The sequence below is a fragment of the Myxocyprinus asiaticus genome, chromosome 42 (assembly GCF_019703515.2).
Source record: "Myxocyprinus asiaticus isolate MX2 ecotype Aquarium Trade chromosome 42, UBuf_Myxa_2, whole genome shotgun sequence".
Taxonomy (NCBI): Eukaryota; Metazoa; Chordata; class Actinopteri; order Cypriniformes; family Catostomidae; genus Myxocyprinus; species Myxocyprinus asiaticus.
In genome coordinates, this window is record NC_059385.1 from 16,205,044 (window position 1) to 16,227,500 (window position 22,457).

General features: G+C 37.5%; 1 protein-coding gene across 1 annotated transcript in view; it reads left to right on the forward strand.

The window, feature by feature from the left end:
• LOC127432862 (protocadherin-16-like) overlaps positions 1-22,457 on the forward strand; it is a 119,287-nt gene that overhangs the window by 86,503 nt on the left and 10,327 nt on the right. Inside the window, exons 3-15 of the mRNA XM_051684340.1 lie at positions 1,134-1,322; positions 2,111-2,342; positions 3,503-3,739; positions 5,735-6,781; positions 10,201-10,388; positions 10,637-10,733; positions 11,179-11,336; positions 14,953-15,802; positions 17,331-17,570; positions 18,758-18,883; positions 18,992-19,201; positions 20,351-21,217; positions 22,028-22,141. Coding sequence (XP_051540300.1) covers positions 1,134-1,322; positions 2,111-2,342; positions 3,503-3,739; positions 5,735-6,781; positions 10,201-10,388; positions 10,637-10,733; positions 11,179-11,336; positions 14,953-15,802; positions 17,331-17,570; positions 18,758-18,883; positions 18,992-19,201; positions 20,351-21,217; positions 22,028-22,141 — 4,555 coding nt within the window. The remainder of the gene's footprint in view (positions 1-1,133; positions 1,323-2,110; positions 2,343-3,502; positions 3,740-5,734; positions 6,782-10,200; positions 10,389-10,636; positions 10,734-11,178; positions 11,337-14,952; positions 15,803-17,330; positions 17,571-18,757; positions 18,884-18,991; positions 19,202-20,350; positions 21,218-22,027; positions 22,142-22,457) is intronic.

Below are 22,457 nucleotides of genomic sequence, written 5' to 3' on the forward strand. Positions count from 1 at the left end.
TACCAGCTTAAGCTGGATTTTCCAGCAGGGAGTGAGTTGTTGTAGTGTTGTTGTAGTGTTAATTTCATCAGGAAACTGCAGTGAAATGTAGAACGCAACATGTAAAACTCAGTTTGCAAAAATGTAGTCATAGTAACATTCATTCCATGAGACTAGTTGCCTTCAGGATAATAGAAGGGTGCTGATCAACTTGTCTGGGTTTATTTTTCGATAATGACCGGCTATACATTATACTGTACTTCTCTTTAAGGATAATATAAACAGCTGGACCTGATTTTGGTTGGAAAACTTGGACCTAGACGAAAACATGGATTTAAAGAGATTTCTTCTGTCCAGTTTAAACTATTTAGTTTGAACTCGACCTGACCTGAACCAAAAATACATGATTTTCTCAAGTTTTTCTTTCAAGCTATTGGACAGTACACCAGTTGGCTTTCTCAAATGTTGCTCCTTGTTTTTAAGTCATGATGCAGTTCCCTAAAGACTCAACTCTGAACTGGACCTGATCTGCCAAACTTCTTATTTGGAACAGAAAAAATTATCTTTGTTTCGATCCATGCTGTCTCTTATATGTTTTCTGATTCGCTTCCCTGTCATATCACCAACATATCATTGAGGTGCTGTACAGATGCCAGTGCACAGAGAGGGCAGGGTGCCCAGATAAACAAAGGCTTTTATGACTTGTGGAAATAAATCCAAGGCATTTTTCTCTTTTCTCATACAGACCTTTACAAGCCTTCAGCAACTGCTACAACAGTCACCTTGAATTCTCTTATGTTTGTCCCTCACCAATACAGTGTATCCAGTGTAGTATGCATGCATATGCATATGGTTCATGTGCTTGTATGTATTTGATGTATCTGCTCTTCCGTCTTCACATTAATGTTGCCGTAAATTGGTCAAAGCACTTTGTGGACCAGATTTCCCCCGTATCAGTCATGACGCCCATCACCACCAGCAGCTAATGCTCAGTAGTTTTAAGTTCCCTCCTTAGAGTCTTCATCTCTCAGCAAGAGTGGCCCCCTTTCTTTTGACATGAGAGTGTGAAATGTAGAGGTGAAATGCTTTTCATCCCAGCTGCTCTTTCTCTTTTTCAATATGCTTAATAAGTGGACCATATTTCTGTTGCGCAGGTAAAAGCAGATGATGCAGATGGTGGGTCGTTTGGGGCCATTACATACTCTATTGGATCTGGACCTAATAGTGCCCCACCCAGCCAGTTCACTATCAATAAGGAGACTGGACAGATCTGCACCAGTGTGGCTCTGGATAGAGATGAAGGATCAGACAGTTTCGATTTCACTGTCACTGCAGCTGATGGGGTGAGAAAACGTGTCTTTAAGACCCACAGTGCACTATTGTACATTTTGAATAAAATATACCCTGTTCCAAGAAATATTTTTTGTTATATCAATGTTATAACACTTGTTGTAACATTGTTATAACATATGACATGTTGCCTATTTATGCCAAGGCTTACTAAGCAACCAAGCCTTGTCATTTAATACAAAATAATTATTTTTAAAGGTGAAGTGAACTATTTTTCTATTTATTTTTTAATTGTATCATTATTTTTGCAGTTCCACACTTACTACACAAATAGTAATTTCATCCAGGAGCTTAAAGTTTGATACAAATGGTGATTAGTGCTGTCATATAGCACCTAGACACCCAGTCCGGCCCTTACATGCCCTGCTCAACCCTTTTTCTCTCAGCTGCCAGCAATAACAGTCATGGGCTCTTTAAATGAAAAGGCAATTAAACCGAGTGTCCCAAGGGCTCATTGTTGTACACACACACACACACACACACACACACACACTCCCACTATGTCCCTTTATTAGCTGCTAGCAGCGGTTTGCTTTGTTACCCATTTCAGTTATTAATGCATCCATAAAATGCTGCCTTTGACAATTGAAGAGCCTACAGTACATAAAACTGCTCACTGGCCTCTTACAACCTTGAAGGGCATTTATGTCCCACTGTGAAGAATTCATCTTTACTATGACTTGCAAAAATCATCAGAATGATTAGACAATATGTGAAAGATAACCACAATCATCCAGAATGGAATTAATTAATGGAATCAATGGTTGATTTTACCCTACAGGGAGGCCTTACCTCATCTGCCTATGTAAAGGTGTCATTGGTGGACATCAATGACAACAGACCTACATTCTATCCCCTGAACTATGCCGTCAGCTTGAGTACACAGAGCACGCCCGGGACCTCCGTTGTCAGGGTAACAGCCCACGACCCAGATGCTGATGTAAATGGCAAAGTGACCTATCACACTGTCCCTGGTGGTGGATCCAATTTCTTCACCCTCAACAAGGACACAGGTGTTTTGTTAAAAATATTTAATTATAATTATTATTAGTTATTTTTATTATTTTATAATTATTTATTTTGTTTGAAAATGCATTGATTTTGCTATGTTGACCCCTCTCATCCACACTGGAACAGCTTTTTCTGAAAAATTTCTGGATTAGTGTGGGTGTGGCCTAAATTAAGTATGTTTTATAAACAATAATCTTTTTGAGCGGATTTGTTCTATTTGGTCTTATTGTACAAAATGTAAAAAATTTGTTATGCTTTTAGATGCAGTAAAAATTTTAATGACTTAACAAGATTTGAACTTGGGTCACCTGCTCAAATGTAACCTTACTGACAATGTGTATTGCCTAGGCTTCTTTGAGGAAGTCACCTTACTTTGAAACATTATTTAAACATTTTACATTATATTACATTATACCATTGCACATTTTTATACATTTTACATTTACACACAGCTTTTTGCCAAACATTGGCTATTTATATATTTTTTCTGGTATACAAGAAATAAAGAAATAATCATAAAACATATTTTAATGTATATTAGATTATTAAATGTAAATGTGAATGTTAAATTAATAATAATAATAATAATAATAATAATAATTGTTAATATTATTATTATCAATTAAGGTGCAATATAATTTTAAAACATTTTCTATCAACTTAATTGAAATTGTAATGAAACAAAATTAAAGATTTTTTTTTTTTATTATGTTGCATTTCCTCATTAAGTTGCTTTGGATAAAAGTGTCAGCTAAATGAATAAATGTAAATGTTAAATTAATAATAATATTATTATTATTATTAATTTAAGCAACATAATTTTTAAAAATTTTGTACCAACTTAGTTGAAGTTTTAATGAAACCAAAATTAAACTAAGCAAAATGAAAAAAAAAAATTATGTTATATGCGCTCATTTTAATTAATAATTAAAATAATAATAATAATTAAAATTATAAATAATTATTACAATATTTTGTGTGTGTATGCAGTACACACAGTGTAGATAATTACACAGGCTAGTGCAACATTGTAAACACTTGTCAAATTGAAAAAAGGCTAAGTGTATTTGCTCATCTCTATCTTCATATTTAATTTCTGCAGATTTCATGCCTAATCGTATCTTGTTTTATTCCTTTTCCACTCTGCATTTTTTCCTGTTAGGTGTGATCTCTCTGTCACGCTCCCTGCATGGAAAGGCCAACTCTGTCATTGCCATGGTGATCACAGCACGGGATGGAGGTGGTCTCACAGCACCTGTCAATGCCAGAGTGAACATCAGCATTGTGGCCGGCTCAGTGGCACCCCCCTTGTTCGAACAAGCGCACTACTTCTTCACCGTGTCTGAAGACGTGCTCCGGGGTACTGAGGTTGGCGTAGTGCAGGCCAGCAGCAGGAATGGTTCGTTTTAGCCAACATTTCACAAACACATACTTTTTCCATGTCCTTCTGGGAAGTGATGGAATTTCCATCATGTTGTATAAAAATACACTTATATACAGTACAATGTAAGAAGCCATGTACTGTAGCATACTTTCTTACAGTTCTCCTAACCTCAGTGCTGTGGGCCCTCAGAACCATGACTTGGTGTCTGTGAGACAGTTAGGGGTGTTGAAAAGCCTGATAGGGAATATTTGCACTCTCGCTCAGCCAGTTGTGCAAATAAAACAGCAGCTGCTGCTTGAACCTCATTAAACAGTCACATCCATCACAGATTCCACTTTACCTCATGTTGTTAGAAATTATTATTTATTGATGTATATTTTCTCATAGCAAAGGCATTTCTTTGTGTTGTATGCAGAAAAATGGGAAATTCTATAGGATTTTTTTCCCCCTTGTATTACTCTCTTTGCCTTTTCCTGGGGTAGTGTGGTGTGGTCAGTAGTGTAGTCTGGGGTATACGCAAGCATACGCCGTATGCCCACCTATCTTTCGTAGGATTTTGCGTATGCCCACCTAAAATAAGTGATGATACGTATGGCTGCCAGTGCAAGGAGTAGGCTTTTGACCTGAAACTTTTTCAATCTAATAACACGATGCCACAGCACTGTTGGGTGAGTTGTGTGGTTTGTTTTGTTTTTAATTATTATTATTTAAAAAAAGTACAGAGATTCTCTCTGAACTTGCACGGAGCTGCGGGAGGCGGGAGCGCAACTGATGGCACAGGCAAGACATACAGTCCGACTAAGCTGACCCACCAATCAGAACGTTTATTTCAGACGTGATTGGATATTTGCTAACCAGACATATTTTCTGTTTCAGAAAGGGGCGGACATTTCCAGCATCTAATGCTAATGCACATGCATCCCTGGAGTAACCATAATTTGCACTGTATTAATTTATTAAATTTTTTTTAATGGAAAAATATATTTTTACACATTTTATATATAGACTGTATAAAAATGTTAATGTATACATTTTAGAGACCGGATGCATGTTTTTTCTTTTTTTTTTTTTTTTTTTTTTGGTGGGGAGGGGGGTGGGGTTGTCCTTCATAAATTGCCCAACTCTTGAGACCCTGCTACACCACTGGGTGTAGTGGTTGAAGATTTAGGCTGCTAAACTAAAAGGTTTTCGGTTTGAATGCCACAAGGGATGACCGATGAGATATCATCATTGTGCCCTTTTGCAAGACTTAAAAGTCAAGTCAAATTTATTTGTATAGCGCTTTTCACAACAGGCGTTGTTTCAAAGCAGCTTTACATGAAATTATGCTATAACAGAAAATGAATGAATATAATGCCAATATTAGTTATTTATGTTTAGAACTATTAGTGGTTAAAACGAGTAAACTAAGGAAGTGTTGTGGGTCAATGGTTAAACAAAATGATTTAGTTTGAACTATAAGTTTTAGTGTTTAAGTCCTTGAAGTCATCCCGAATTTACTGAGGAAATACACATAGATGCATTGTCCTTTGATTTTGGCCGATGAAGGCTTTTGTTAGTGGTTAATTCATTTTCTAAGTAGTTTAAGAGAGTGTTGTCCCTCCTTTGACGAAGTTGATATAGATATCATTCAGTGAGGAGCATCGCAGTCCGGCTGGAAGCTTATGGCAGGTAAAAGGAAAGTTCACCCAAAAAAATTTAATTCTGAAGAAAGAATTGAAGAAAATTTTCTTAGAAGTGACCCACCCCACCCCGGTCAGATGGCAAAACGCTCTTCAATCGTCAGACGGCAAAACAAGAGAACCTATTGCCTACCCAAAAGATCAAAATGCAAGTTGTTGTACAGAAAAACAACAGTACACATGTTTGGAATGACATTGCGTGAGTAAATAATGAATGAGTTTTTATTTTTGGGTGAACTATCCCTGTAGTAAATGTACTGTAAGTCGCTTTGGGTAAAAGCATCTGCTAAATGTCTACTTACTCGTCTTACCATCTCTCGCCCAATAGGAGTTTCTCTGGACATCACCTACACTATCTCTGCAGGGGATCCAGATGGTTATTTCATGGTAGATTCTGAGACTGGAGCGCTTAGAACAAGTCTTCCTCTGGACCACGAGTCTCGACCCTCTTTCGACTTGGAGATTCAAGCGCAAAGTGGTTCCCCTCCAGCTTTTGGAGAGACTCGCGTTCAGATCACCATCGCAGATGTGAATGATAACGCCCCCGTTTTTTCCCCGTCAACCTCAGAGTCACTGCTGCTCCCAGAAGCCACTAAGATGGGCACTGTCGTGTACCGCGTCCTGGCCGAGGACCGCGACTCAGGTCCTAATGGACAGCTTAGCTTTGACCTGATGTCATCTGGAGGGCAACGTACATTTGGGGTGGAACGAAGCAGTGGGGAGATCCGACTAATTGGGAGTCTGTCGTACGACACCGTACCACGCTATGATCTCCAAGTGATTGCAAAAGACAGCGGTGCTCCCCAGCTTAGTGCCACATTTACCCTAGTGGTCCACATACAGGCGGAGAATGACCAGGGTCCTGTGTTTGACACAATGACCTATCGTGTGGAGCTAAAGGAGAACACACCACTCAACACCCGTTTCCTACAGGTTCGGGCTCTCAACCGAGATCCATTGGGCAATGGAGCTATATCCAAAGATTCCATGACATCTTCTCCTCTGGCATACCATCTCCGGCCTGATGGGGATGCAGCAGGTTTTGGAATCGCCCCAGAGAGCGGCTGGCTGTTTGTTAAGAGTGCTTTGGACAGAGAAGCCAAGGAAATCTATTTACTAACTGTACTCGCCACCTCAGGAAGTGGCCAGATGAGGAAGACAGGTAGTGCGACGGTGAGAGTTACGTTGACGGACGAGAACGATAACTCACCTCGATTCTCTCAGGAGAGGGTGTTTTTAGCGGTAAGAGAGAACCTGCCTGCTGGAACAGGCTTTGGGAGAGTGTCTGCTATGGACCGTGATGCTGGCCTTAACAGTCGGCTTACATACAAGCTACTCCACACGGACCGTTACTTCCAGATCAATTCCCAGACTGGTGAGCTGGAATAAAACCCACACCTTCACTCAAAAATAATAATGTTCGATTACCTTAATTAAGTTGAAGAAAAAATTTCCACGCAATTAAATTAATCTTTTTGAAAACAAACAACAACAAAATCTTTCAGAACTGACTTATTCAGGTCTGGGTGTACAAACTAGAATTGATTACTACTAGTTGCAATGACAATGTGTAGGCTTCTTTGATTAGTCACTTTGCTTTAACACAATATTAATAAAATTGCTACTAGGGGTGTGCAGCGGAGCCATTATCTGTATTTGTATCTGTATCTGTTCATATGACAAAATTATCTGTATCTGTCTCTGTATTTTGATAGAACCGGGTGTGGGCGGGGCTTAAACCGGAAGTGTGTCAAAACTAAATGAAATGCCCATTTTTAAGTATTACTCTTACATTTATAGTTTCTATTAATAAAATATGCCTTGTATATGCTTTTTCATAATAATAGCCTAATAATAATAATAATAATAACAATAATAATTATTATTATTATACAATTATTATTTAAAAAAATCTTATTCTTTTTTTTCTTAACAGATGAAGCTGAATTTGTAGGCTACATTAACTGTGGAATATGTTGTGGTTTCTCCTGGTATTTCTGATATTAATATCTGCATAAAACAGAATTTTCATTTGTCTGTGCAAGTATACAGGTGCATCTCAATAAATTAGAATGTCGTGGAAAAGTTCATTTATTTCAGTAATTCAACTCAAATTGTGAAACTCGTGTATTAAATAAATTCAATGCACACAGACTGAAGTAGTTTAAGTCTTTGGTTCTTTTAATTGTGATGATTTTGGCTCACATTTAACAAAAACCCACCAATTCACTATCTCAAAAAATTAGAATATGGTGACATGCCAATCAGCTAATCAACTCAAAACACCTGCAAAGATTTCCTGAGCCTTCAAAATGGTCTCTCAGTTTGGTTCACTAGGCTACACAGTCATAGGGAAGACTGCTGATCTGACAGTTGTCCAGAAGACAATCATTGACACCCTTCACAAGGAGGGTAAGCCACAAACATTCATTGCCAAAGAAGCTGGCTGTTCACAGAGTGTCTGAGTTTCACAATTTGATTTGAATTACTGAAATAAATGAACTTTTCCACGACATTCTAATTTATTGAGATGCACCTGTAACAACATTATTCTGGAGGCAAGAGGTGTCAAGCAAAATATGAAATGTCAAGCACACATTTTGCAATGAATACAAAATACAAATTCAAACATTAAAATAAATTAAAATAAAATCAATATAGCCTACAAACAGGTGAAAGTTCTGGAAGTCTATCTGAAATTTTTACGATAGAACACCATTTAAATAACAATAATAATAATAATAATAATAATAATAATAATAATAATACATTTATATAGCACCTTACTAGAGTTCAAGAGCACTTAACTTTGTCATATCAAATTTAGCACAGTTTAAAGAAGAAGAAAAAAAGACAGAGCAAGTTTCAGTTTCTTTGTTTTATATAAGCAGGAATATTCCTAATAGATGAATACTTTATGGAGCATTTAAACCTTTATGGAGCATTTTATCTTTTTTCGGAATAAAGTCTTAACCAGTTAATTACCTTAATCACTGATGTTGATATAAATGTGGTCAACTTTAAGAGATGGAAAAACGAGCGCCAATGTGAAATCATCACTTCAGGTCAGGAATTTAACATTGCGCTCAGGTTTAGGCTATAAATAAATACATGAGAATCACGTGTGAATCGTGTGATACATTAACATAGACATTTCAAGAAGTGGAAAGTGTATATGATGTCGTATCTTAGTTAACGTTACACTTGACAAGCTCCAGATGCGCACAATTAACAGAGACCTTGGAGTTGAGACCACACCCATCTGATCTGAAATCACACCATGCGCATTTTCATTCATAAGGTTTACACATTAGAAATATTGGCTTCACAGATTCATAAATTCATTGTAATTTTGGATATGTTTATTTAAAATGTTACTTCATCCTCGGGCTTTTTGGATAATCAGTCATACAAATATTTTTTATATTATTCGGATGAATCCTTTATTCGTTTTGAAGTCATTATTCGTGCCTTTCCGAATAAGGTATTCGGCTTTGGGCACATCCCTGATTTCTACTTTATATTACTTCATCAAACTATTTTTAAATCTTTTTACCAAACATTGGATATTTGGATTGGATATTTTTCTGTTATACAACAAGAAAAAAAAAAAATAATAATTACCGTATTTCAATTATTTATCCCTCAGAGACCCATTGTAACAGAATTGCAACACTTTATAAAGCAATTAAATAACACCTTTAAATATATACACTGTATATATATATATATATATATATATATATATATATATATATATATATACACACACACATAACAGTAGCTCACACTCTGAACTGTATCACAACAGTTTCTTGCATGGATGAGGGATGTTAGATTTAAAAATATATATGCGCCAAACAATTATTCATACAGTTCTAATGGATTAAAAGTGCATTAAAAGTGTAATTTTTTAATTTGTTATCTTGGACTTTTACTGACCCCTAGAGGTATTGATGCCTCATCATTCAAACGTTTTCAGATACCAATGTCATTGTAGAAATGTACTATTCACAATCAGACTTAATTAATTTAATATACAAGTGAAAGTGTTCAATAACAGGGTGGTTACTGTGATAAAGCAAGTAATATTTGGCTGGTCATATGATTCTATAATGGTGTTCCCCATGAGGACCCTCTCCATGTACAATAAAAATATTCTCATGTGAATATTCATGATTTTATTCATGTTTCAAAATTACTATTAATTTCTTAAGGAGTAAACTTTTTAAAATGAGGAAACAATTTCTGAGTGCGCCTTTAAGCAAAATTCCATTTTACAAATTTAAATTTATTGCACACAATGATAATAAGTTGTGATATTAACTCATTTTAATCAACTAAACAGAATATGTATCAAAAATCCACAAGGATATTTCCATCAGCTACCATCCAGGAAGTTTTTACTCTACTATGTTTCATAATTGCATCTTGTCTTTCTCTCTCTCTCTCTCTCTATATATATATAAATTAAATTAAATTAAATTAAATTAAATATAAATTAGCTTTATTGGCATGACCGTATACAATGTGCAATGTTGCCAAAGCATTCATTAACAGAAAAAAAAAAAAAAAATGTATTACATACATAAAAAAGTCAAATCATAAAATATTATTAATAATAATAATAACCATACAGGTAAGTGCACAAAATGCAAAGAAAGTAACTACAGAAAACGAGTAACAGTAAATTAAACTGACACATTCAGTATTTAGTGAGGGGTCACCCTCTGTCCCTCAGATCATGACAGGAGAACACCTACCTCTATAACACATATCTCTTTGTTTGTGTAGGTGAAATCAGTACCAGAGCAACTTTGGACCGTGAGCACCAGTCCAGTTATCAGCTGATCGTGGTTGTCCAGGATGGAGGTACCCCTCCCCGCAGTGCCACTGGAACAGCCCACATCACAGTTCTCGATGAGAACGACAACGCTCCGGCATTCAGCCACACACAGCCTGGCAGGGAGATTCTCATTCAGGCAAGAGACAGACTGGCACAGACTGTTCTCATAGCCTTAAATTAGTTTGTCATAACATAAGTCCTTGCAGCATGGACCATATGTTTATTAAAGCACAGTTTACACATCATAAAAATGTCATTAAGTCTGTACCTAATATCTTTCAAAGCAAATTGTGACCTTGGATATGTTCCCACTCTTGCTGGTCTGTTTGGATTAGGTATAAGCAGCCAGACTGTGTTGTTTGAAGCTTGGTTGATGTTTTGCAGGTTCAGGAGGGTCTTCCTGCAGGTTCTTTATTAGGAACGTTGAATGCCAAAGACCCAGATGAGGGAGAGAATGGCACTATTTTTTACTCATTATCAGGTAAGCAAGTACCAGAATAGACTATTAAAGGGATAGTTCACCCAAAAATAAACACAAAAGGAGATGTTAGGGACAATGTTTTTCTTAGTCTCCATTTACTTTTATTGCATTTTTGTTCTTTTTTTACATTCAATGGAAGTGAAAGGTGACTGATGCTACCATTCTGCCATATCTTTTTTGTATTTCACGGAAGAAACAAAGTCATTTGGGTTTGAAACTACATGAGGGTGAGTTAATGATGACAGAATTTTCATTTTCAGGTGAACTATCCCTTTAAGTGTTGGCTCATGTTATTCACAGAGGACATTAATGCAAAATGTTTCCTTCTGCTGTAAAAGTAAGATGTCCTTACACTTCTCTTTGTGTCCAATGTGATGTATTGTATGGATAATTATACTTCCATATTTGTCTCTATTTATGCTTCCATTTGTCCTTGCTTTTAAAGGCTCCAGAGTGGAACATTTCTCCTTGAACCCAAACACTGGAGAGCTGCGCTCCTCCTCCCCCCTGAGACGAGCTGAAAAGGCAGAGTACAGCTTCACCGTGACCGCCTCGGATCGCGGATCACCATCTCAGAGCTCTTCCACTGCCTTGCTTCTACAGGTCAGTTTATACAGACACATTTCAAAACTTCACTTACACTGGGTTAGTGTCTTCTGGTAAGTGCACATACTCCAGGTACTGTATGTTGAGCTGTGGTGCTCATACGGGAGATGCATGTTCAAAGCCGGCTTGCGTCATGTCCTGATCCCATTCCCTCTCTCTATCTCTCTCTCTCTCTCTCTCTCTCTCCTATAATATTCAGTCTCCTCTTTAGAGTCTCTATAACAAAAAGTGGCAAAATAGAATGATAGCAATTTATTTATTTTATTATAATCTTTACATAAAAAAATAAGAGTCAAGGTGAATTTGTAAATAGCCAATGATAAACTGCATTTGCTCAGTGATGCTTGTCTTAGCAAGTACTATGAAGGTAAATTAGTGCCTAAAAGATTTCCATGCGCAGAGTAAGATTTGTTCAGTTTATTCTTACATATACAGACTGATTCTACTGTAGCTGTTCATGACACCCTCTCATTGCTTGCATTTCGCTGATTGCAGGATTGCAATGTTTTTTGTCCATGTTTAGGCGAAAGAAAAGTGCAAAAAGTGTAAGCACAAAAAAAAAAAACGGAAGTCAGAAGAATACAGATCAAATTTACTTTGTGTTAATATGAAATTACAGATTCACAACACATGAATAACACTTATGCAAAGCATTAAAACATTGCTAATATTTTTTCTTACGCTTGCAACTTTTTGTGTTTGCAATTTTTATGTTTGCAATTTTAGTATGCTTTCAAAAATCTTACTCTTCACATGCAAATCTTTGTATCATGCTTGTAACTTAATTTACTAATTTACCTTCATAAAGCACCACTAATTAAGGTTCATCCATGAAAAATATTTTTGTCTTGAATTTAATGTGATCTGCAGTATAGCCACAGTCAGGGCCATTTCTAAGCATAGGGGGGCCCTAAGCAAAGTCCTACTTGGAACCCCCCCCCCCCCCCCCATCCCATTCCTCCCTTCCATCTCGGGCCACAAGGGGGCCCCCTATAGAAGTCTAATTGAGCCAGAACAGATGCCTGAGTCTTACTCCCAGCTTTTAGTAAATTAAAAATAAAAATAAAAAACCTTGCTTTGTGGGGCCCCCTGGTGGCTTGGGGCACCTGCTTATACCGATTATAGCTAGAAATGGCCCTGGCCACAGTGATAAAATCTTACTGCATGACCACCACAGTTTACAACTGTGCACAGTGACTTCCAATATGAACAAGCCGCCTTTCACTATGCCAAACTATCATCGTGCTCACTGTCCCCTGAGCTGCGGTATCAGTATTCAAGCAGGGAAATTAGTTCTGACCCAGAGGCCAGCTCCTGTCTTTGCAAACACAAACACCTCCAAACTCCCAGGACTGCTTCCTGTTCCAGAGGAACATGCTGTTACCAAAACCATGTATTAATCCCAATACACAGCATGGAATGGCGTGAATTAGAAATGTCACACAAAGAGGTCCAAAGATTTTCCATCTTTTACTGAATATTAAATACATTAAATGATCATTCAAAATGACTACCATCAATTTGAAAAGTAAAAAATACGATTTCTGGTCTATTTAGAAGCATTCCCATGTGAATGGATGCAAAAAGGATTAGAAAGGAAAAAAAGAGGAGAAAATAAAGGTTAGTTTATTTCAGTTGAAAAATTGAATGGGATATTAAGTCGGATGACCAGATCGCAAGATCACAGCGCTTAGTAAGACTAGAAGAACTCTTTCCCTAGAAGTTTTTGAGATAATGATGTCACTTTAAAATCCCAAGCTCTACAAGTTTACTAGTGGATAAAAATAAAGCATCACAGAAAATGTACAAAATCATCACTGGTCCGGAATTTCTGGTCACATAATATTTTTGACAATACATTAATTTTCATCCCTTTTCAATCCACTGTAAAAGTATCCAGATATCTAGATTCCGAAGAGTTGTGCTTTGCAGAATTATTCTTGGCAAGCGGTACAATCTTTTTTGTAGTGAAATATCTTCTATGCTTTTACAGATGTGATTTCAAAAAGGGAATTGGATGCTAATTGTAGAGCATGCAGTTGACTGTAATTTTTGTGCTCCCTGTTTGTAAGGCACAGATGAGGGAGAGTGAGAAATGGCAGAGAGAGAGAATGTACCTTTGAATCAAGTACTCCCAGATGGCTCTGATGAGGCCCAGCTGTGGTTCCCCATGATCAAACAAAAAGCTGAAATCTTCAGTCCCCTAATACAGTAGCACCAACTGATACTCTCGCACCAGAGAGTCATGCACCTTAACAATATCTAGATAATATTTTGCATGCCATCAGTAATACCAGCCTCCCCTTAAAGTCCAGTGTACCTTGCACAAAAGAGGGAGCCAAAAAATGGATCAACTTCAATCCATCTGTTGCTTTCATTCCTACCGTCCGGTATGCGTGTGCTCTTTTGTTTTTCATAGGGATATTAGTATGAAAGGCTTCAATTGTCATCATTACCGAAGGGTTTTCTGGCTCTACTTCAAGGACATGGAAAATAGGCCTTATATGTGACAGACAGGTTCATTGCATCTTAATATTTCTGTAATGCATTTAGTTGACCTCTTAAAAAACAGGGAAGCATTTTGCCTTGCACTTTAATCTAGTAAATAGTGACATATCTTTTTCTAATAATGATACTGTAAATAACCATAACCATGCTGAAAAGACTGTATTTAAATTTTTTGGTCATGCCACCCCTTGAAACTAGAAAAAAAAAAAAACATTCTCCCCACCACCAGCCCATAGTCTCATTGAAAAAATTATGGGCAAAAAAATAAATAATAATGTTTAAAGTTTATCGAGGGAAAAAAACTGCTTTTAGAACATTAACTGCATTTTATTTCAGCTTCATGCCTCTCTTTCTGATGAAAAACAAGAAAACATTTTTAATAGAAAATACTTTGTTTCAGTTTTCATTGTTTTTGTTTTCAGTTTTGCCGAACAATGAAAATGTACACTCTTAATAATAATCTGAATGAACTTTTTGTCACTAGATCTACATTGTTCTTTTCTGTATACTTTCTGTTACATAAATACAGTACATAAAAAATATTTAAATTTGGCCTATTTACTTATAATTTTTTTTTTTTCAAAAATCACTTAAAAGCACATAAAATCACCATAAAAGTTGTCCATATCACTCTTGCTCTATATTTCAAGTCTTCTGAAGCCATACGATATTATTGTGTGAGGAACAGACTAAAATTTAAGTGTTAATTCACTGAAAATCTTCCTCTTCGCCAATTTGAATCTGTTTTTTTTTATATTTCAAATCCGTACTGTATGTATAGTTTGTTTTCAGTCTGTAACATTAGATATGGTGTAATCAAGCTTGTACAGAAACTGGCTGAAATTAGATTCTATTTTGTCCTGTCACTGTTTTGATCTACTGAGGCAAGTGTGTTAGGTTTCACAAGCTTCGTAATCACATTTATGTCCTCAAACTAATTAAACTAACTAAAATTGTTTGGGGAGCTTCATCGTTCAGGAGGATTATTGTAAAATATGGATGTTCAGCTTAAAATGTAACTTTAGAATTACAGAATGTGTTGTATCACCATTTAACTTTTTTTTCTTAAATGAAAATACTCTTCCTTCTTATTCGCAACCTGTAGGTCACTGGCTCCTCAAGGACCCCTCCAAAACCCAACACCCTATCCATGACCCTCAACTCAATAGAGGGAGCTAAACCAGGCTCTGTTATTGGTTCAGTCAGGTCACACGATCATCGTGAATTCATAGCAAACGGTCAGGTGACCTACCTGGTAGTGGGAGGCACAGATCATGATGGCACATTTATGGTTGACCATCTCACAGGAGATGTATATTTGGCTAGAGAGCTGGACTATGAAAAGGGATCACGGTATACTCTACAGATTGTGGTGGACAACTTTTCAAAGGCCTTTCCAAGCAGTCATATGGTGCAGTTGGAAATCAATGTGCAGGACAGTAACGATCATGCACCACAGTTTCCAGAAGATCCGGTCACTATTGTCATTCCTGAGAACATTCAAGCAGGTTCTTCGATCTACACATTCCAGGCCACTGATAAGGACGGTAGTGGCCCCAACAGCGAGATACGTTATTCTATCCAACAGCAGTGGCCTGATAGCCCAGATCTCTTCACTCTTGATCAAGTCACAGGAGTCCTAAAACTGGGCCAAGAGCTGGACCATGAGAAGATCTCCAGCCTCTTCCTGGTGGTCCATGCTACAGATTCAGCCATGGATCCCAATCAAAGGCTCTGGGGATCTGTAACAGCACAAGTGTTTGTGACTGATGAGAATGACAACGCTCCGATCTTCAGTTCCCCTACGGCTGTTAGTGTGATGGAGGACCAGCCCATTGGTTTTGTCCTGCTCTACGTCATGGCCCGGGATGCAGACCAGGGGGAAAATGGACGAGTGTCCTACAGGATCCAGTCAGGCAACCCAGCAGGACGGTTCAGCCTCAGCCCCAACAGTGGTAAGAGTCATTACTTGAAAGAATAGTTCACCCAAAAATGAAAATTCTGTCAATTCTGGTTAGTAAATGAAGACAGAATTTTTATTTTGGGGTAATTTATGCCCTTAATTCTATCTGATAAATGGCTCCTTCTCACACCACACTGCTTTATGGGCCATTCCCTCAAAGCCCAAGTAATTTAGGAAGAACAGATCATTTTCTTGAAGGGTTTATTCATGGGAGCATGGTTTTAATTTGGCCCTGTCAACCGCACCTCTTTGATATGGAGTTGGAAATAGGCATTAGCGTGAAATTTCTCCATCATCCAAGAATATGACCATTTACAGCTCATGCAAAGTTAGATTAAAAAGACTAAGACACCTAATATACTGAGCAGCTGTAGACTATTTTCCTTCCATTATTGTCAAATGGTTTGTGATGTGGGTTAGTATTTAAAGGGATAGTTCACCCAAAAATTTACATTCTCCCATAATTTATACTCCTTCATGTTGTTCTGAACCTGAATTACTTTCTTTCTTCCATGGAACACCATAAGAGGAATTTAGTTGAATGTCCAAGCTGCTTTCTTCATATCTTCTATACAAAGAAAATGGATAGGGACAAGGGGTTGTCAAGCTCCAAAAGTGATATCAAAACTGGTATTAGCCAGACGCTGGGAGTAGAACTTAATTCTATTTTGACTGTGCAAAGCGGAGGACTTAAGATGGATGTTAAGCATAAAACCAGAGCAGAAGCAGAAACTAGCTTATACATTTTAATGATGTGTTTCAAGCTATCTTTTGTTAGGTGGACTGTTTATATGAAAAGAGGCCGCACACAGACTTCGCACAAACATACAATAATGTTTCGCAGTCAGCAAGCATTCAGGCTGCCATATGAACCGCTGGGGTGTGTTTATCCTGACTGACCCTTGCTTGAGTTTTAGCTGATGACAGCATTGTGCAGAGGTAGAGCTGGAAAGGTTGAAAAATGGATCCACAACATCAACTCTCAACCCTGCTCTTCATAGCAGCAAGTCAGCAAAAAGCATCATTCTCAAATTCCAGTTGGAGGAGCCAATCGGAGTAGAAAAACAGAATGAATAAAGTTAAAATGAATTATGAGCTTTGAAAATTGTGTTTGACTTTTATTTTGCATAAACAATTCTTCAATTTTAGAATCTCAGGTACATGTGAAAAGGGGAGTAATAAAGATAAATTAGCCCTTGAAGGCTAATGCTAATACCATACACTGGCTAAAACATACCAAACAGTGACTTTTTTGAATGTTATTTGGACATGGTACCATGGTAATATCATTGAATTTTTTTAAGTGTCTTGTGATGCCATGTAAATACCATAGTATATGAATAAGGTAATCATTCAGTTCCATTCTATACTGTAAATGAAAGTACCATGATGTTACTATATGATATCATCGCTGTACCATGGTTGTATTTGCTACTGTACCTCTACTAAACAACAGAGCAGCTGAGTACAGCCCTCATACAGGAGATCTAAGGATGTTTTACTCTTCTCCTAATCTCCAGGCTCTCTCTCCATCCTGAAACCTCTGGATCGTGAGGAGCAGGAGAGCTACAACCTCACCATTGTTGCTGAGGACCACGGTATACCCCAACACTCCACCACTCAGGTGCTGTCTATCCAGGTGATTGACATAAATGATGAAACACCAAGCTTTGAAAGGACTGAATTTGAAGCACAAATCAGAGAGAACCAGCCAGTAGGAACAACCATACTAAAGGTCTCTGCCTCAGACCGGGATCACGGTGAGTGATATTTGATTACACAATAAACCATGTGTTAAATGTACCTTTACTAATAGAGTATTCCGACCATTCAAATATTCATGACCTCTGTCTAAAAACTTTGCCATCTGGTTAAAGCAGTTATGTTATGGTGATGGCAATGTTTTTTTTTAAGTTTCCTGTTGAGGATATGTGGGACTCATTGTCAACCCCCTGGGCAGATTGAGACAGTATGAAAGAGAGATTGTAAAGACATTCTCCAGGAACTATTAATTGAGTAAGCAGGTGCTCATGCCTAAGCTCACTGACTTTGCACGCAGTCTTGCATCCGTATGTCTTTGGTCTACGCCTATGTTCATTTTGTAGACCACGACTCGGCTGCTGAATCAGCTAATTGAACTACTAATGAAACCTATGATGTGTTAAAAGCAAGATAAAAAAGGTTTGAACCTGAATATTTTATGGCATTTTACACGATTCACAAGTAACAAGTTCCTATACCATTCTGAATCACAATGGATTTCTTAATTGAGAAATAAAAAAGGCTTTGGTAGTCACAGGATATGTTCAGAATAGCATACTAACTTCTCTTACTGTTTCTGGTATTTATAGTATGTATACTTAACAGAATATGCAACATTTTGGTATGCATATATTATCTACATTACCTATTACATCTGAACACCCAAAACACCCACCTTGACATTCCATTTCCAGTGTGATGAATTACCCAGAAGTAGTAAACCACGATTGATGATAACTCATTTGATCGGACTGCCAAAAGTTACGACATTTCTAGATTAATATAGTCATTTTAATTTCCAAGTTGATAATTAGATGCCAATCACATGCAACTTAATGAGATCATGTGACAACAATATAGAATACTACTGTTTGGAACATTTATTGTGGAATAATGGTGTGTTCGTGCCATGCCGAAATATCCATAATTACGAGATTCCGACTTGTAAAACTGGTCAGTGTCTTCGTAGAACTCATAATTGCAAGTTGTAAACTTGGAAATCTAAGAAAGTTCTGAACTGACAGTTGTGGCTTCCTTTCCCGGTTTCACTTACTATTTAAAAAAAAAACAATAGTAGGCAACAAGTGTTTTATTCCAGTAATAATTATCGATTCAGTCACCATTCATGATTTTGAAGGATTATTGATTATACAGTATATTTCTGTTTTTAATGACTGTGTTGCAGGCACTAACGGCTTGGTGACTTATGGTGGTGTGACTGAGGATGGATTCACAATTAATCAAGAAACAGGTGTAATATCTGTCACCCAGGTCCTAGATAGGGAACTTCTGGACCACTACATAGTAACAGGTACTTAAAATATATAATATACAATATTATTGAATATTAAAACCTATTATCATTACTCATAATAAACATAGGAACTTAGTAATTATCTTTATGTTTTGTGTTTGTCAGTGTATGCAAAGGATGGTGGCATACCCCCTAACTTTGCCAAGACCAAAGTGCACATCACTGTGTTGGATGAGAATGATAATGCACCCTCTTTTGGAAGGCAGCAATACAGTCTGGAGGTTCCCGAGAACCTAGACCCCGTGGAACTGTTTGCCCTCAGAGCCACTGACCAGGACATTGGAGAGAGTGGCCGACTGGAATACAAGATCACTGGTAAAAACTATTTTTTTTTAATGTATGTACAGAGCAACAAGAAGAAGAAGAAGAAGAAGAAGAAGAAGAAGAAGAAGAAGAAAAGCTTTAACAGTAGATTTACAGATCAGATACATTTTGAATTATATATTCATTTTAAATCATATTACATTATAAATTAGTTGTGATGAAGGCATATTCTGCCTCAATTATTTCTTACTAAAAAGAAGGATGTACCATGAATATATAAATGTATTAAAATCCCTAAATTTTTGTTTGTACCAATACCAGTGATATTTAACAATTCTTGTCATTTGAAATTAAATACTACAGTAAAATGTATAATATACTATTATGCTATTGAACACACTCCATTATTTAAAAAGTTAAATATTAATGTTAATATAAACATATTATATAAAAACAATGGCATTTTGCCATTTGCCACTACATTCTTTTCAATATAGTTTTTTGATTAATATTAACAACAGAATAGACTGATAGAATAGATCTATTAGTGTTTACAATGCAAAGTCTTATGCAGAGCTCTGATATTTTGATACATACAGTACCTGATTTGTTGTACCTGTTTGCTTTCACGTAAGACATTAGCGACTGTTTGTTAATCACTCACGGGACGGGCATTGCCCATGAAGGACATCTAACCATTCGGGTGTGCAGCTGCATTTCTGCATTCACCAATAGCGTTTGTGCCTCACGGTGAATGCGGTATGTGTATGTGTTGTTTCACGACTCATTAATGCGTATTTCCATGTTGTTTACATTACACTAAAGATTTAACTCAGAGCTTCTGCTCCATACTGAGAAAAATGAACATTTATATGGACTCCAGTTGAAACACTAAGCATGCATTTAACTCTTTATTCTAGAAAATCTCTAGGTTTTCCCACACACATGAGTCCACCATCTGCACAGATAATTTTTCCATCTGCGTGGAAGCAATTTAGCTGGTTGGCCAATTGGTTTCCCAGCCAGAACAGCTGACAAATGCCCCAAACCCTTCCAAAAAAAGGAAACCAGTCCAGCCTTACCAGACTTGGAGACCAGCTAAGATCAGCAATTCATCTTAGCCTGGTTTAAAAAAAAAAAATAAACAAATTCAGCAGGGTAATATAAAACATTTTGTGTCTCTGTGTTGCTCTTCAATAGCTGGAGATCCAGATGGTGACTTTCAACTTGACAGTTCCTCTGGAGCTCTCTTAACCTCCAGACCTCTGGACCGAGAAAGGAAGAAAAGTTATTCCCTGGAGGTGGTGGTCCAAGATCATGGTAGTCCCTCCCTGAGCAGCACTGCCACTGTGGAGATCAGTATCCTTGATGTAAATGACAACAGCCCCAAGTTCAGCAGCAGTAGCTACACCATTGAGGTCTCAGAAGATACTGCTGTAGGTAAGGTGGTGCTGGATGTGACAGCCACTGATGTGGATGAGGGTGAGAATGGACAGATCCTGTACTTCCTAAGTCAAGAGGCCAAAGGTGCATTCACAGTAGACCCAGACACAGGCCGAATCACCACCATAGCACCTCTAGACAGAGAGAAAAGGGCATCTTGCACCTTTCAAATATATGCAGTTGACCTGTCACCTGCCGCACCCCGTAATGCCTCGGCCCAGGTAACTGTTACCATCCTGGACGTCAATGACAATGCACCATTCTTCATCCAGGACCCACTTATCATTAATGTGTCTAGTGGAAGTGTGTCCACACATCAGGTGGTGGCCACCATGAGAGCAGAAGATAAGGACTTTGGAGCCAACGGGTCGGTGTTCTACCGGTTTGCGATGCCAGTCCGGGGTTTTGCAATTAATTCGCTTACAGGAGAGATCCAGACAACAGAGAAGCTACAGACACTGACGCAAACCCAGCGCACACTCATAGTGGAGGCGATGGACCAGGGAAGCCCTCCCCAATCTTCTCTAGGGGTGGTGATTATCTATGTGAAGGAGCAAGCCTATAAGGGCATTCGATTCTCTCGCACCGCCAGAGATGTAAGCATCCAGGAGAATGCGGCTAAAGGTAGGTAGAGAATTACATATTTTCTATAAAGATCTGGTGTGCTATCAGTGCTAAAGGTTTTTATAATAACATTGTAGTCCTTTTAATCCATGTAACATTATCATATTACTTTATATATGCAGATGAATTAGTAATGAATAACGTATAGACATCTGGTCATTATCACAAAATAAACTCCAACATGTTGATCAGGATCCTGACACAAAGTTTAGGTGTCTTACATCAATTTGAATTATTATTATTTTTATTCTTTTTGCGATAATGACTGGCTGACAATACATTATTCTACTGTACTTATTACATAGCCACTTAGCAAATAAATGAATAAATGGACATGAAATATGCATGCTATGTACTGTAGGAAATACGAAGGTTGCCTGGGGAAAAGGTCAATTATACAGTTTACTGGTCATTATGCAAAAATATTTGACAGCAGAATGCAGCGATTGACCAATCAGAATCAAGTATTCCAGAAAGCTATGCAATAAAAGTTGCTACGTTTAAATTTCCATTAACTTCCATCTGAAAGTATTCAGACTGTTAACCTATTCTCACATTCTACTGGATAATAAATTGTACAGTGAAAGTGAGTCTTTTGTGATATTTGTATTTCAAAGAACTGAACTGAACAATTAAGGCCCTGGATATTTTTGCAAGCAACTGTATGTTGAAAACGTCTGCATTTTATTTCAACATTCGCTTATAGCCAGTAATTTATGTGCAGCCCTTTAGTTTGCGCTGAATGCCAATCCATCATCTTGAGTGAGTGTAGCAGTGGAGTATTGACTTTTTTGTGTATTCCCCCCACAGGCACTGCAGTTGCGCAGGCTCAGGCTCAGCACCCCGACGGCAGCCGTGACGGCATCACTTACAGCATTTTCAGCGGTGACAAATACCAGTCCTTCAGCATCAGCTCCAGTACAGGTCAGAAGGGAAAACTGTGAAATATGAATCAAAGGGAAATGCCTTTGAAATTTGGTGCATAAGCAAAGACCCCAAGAAATTGGAGTTTTGTGGCTTTTGGTCCATGTCTATTCAATTTGAAGCCATTTTTATGCTAGTGTTCTCAAAAAAAAAAAAAAAAAAACACATTTCAAATTTACAGTCTTTTCCAGAAAAACAAACAAAATATTGATGACTCATGTTGCACTACAGATTTTTGTCCAATCACATCCTCACTAGAATGATCACTCTCTCTTCTTAATACCACCTGCAACCAACAAATAATGGAAGAGACCTC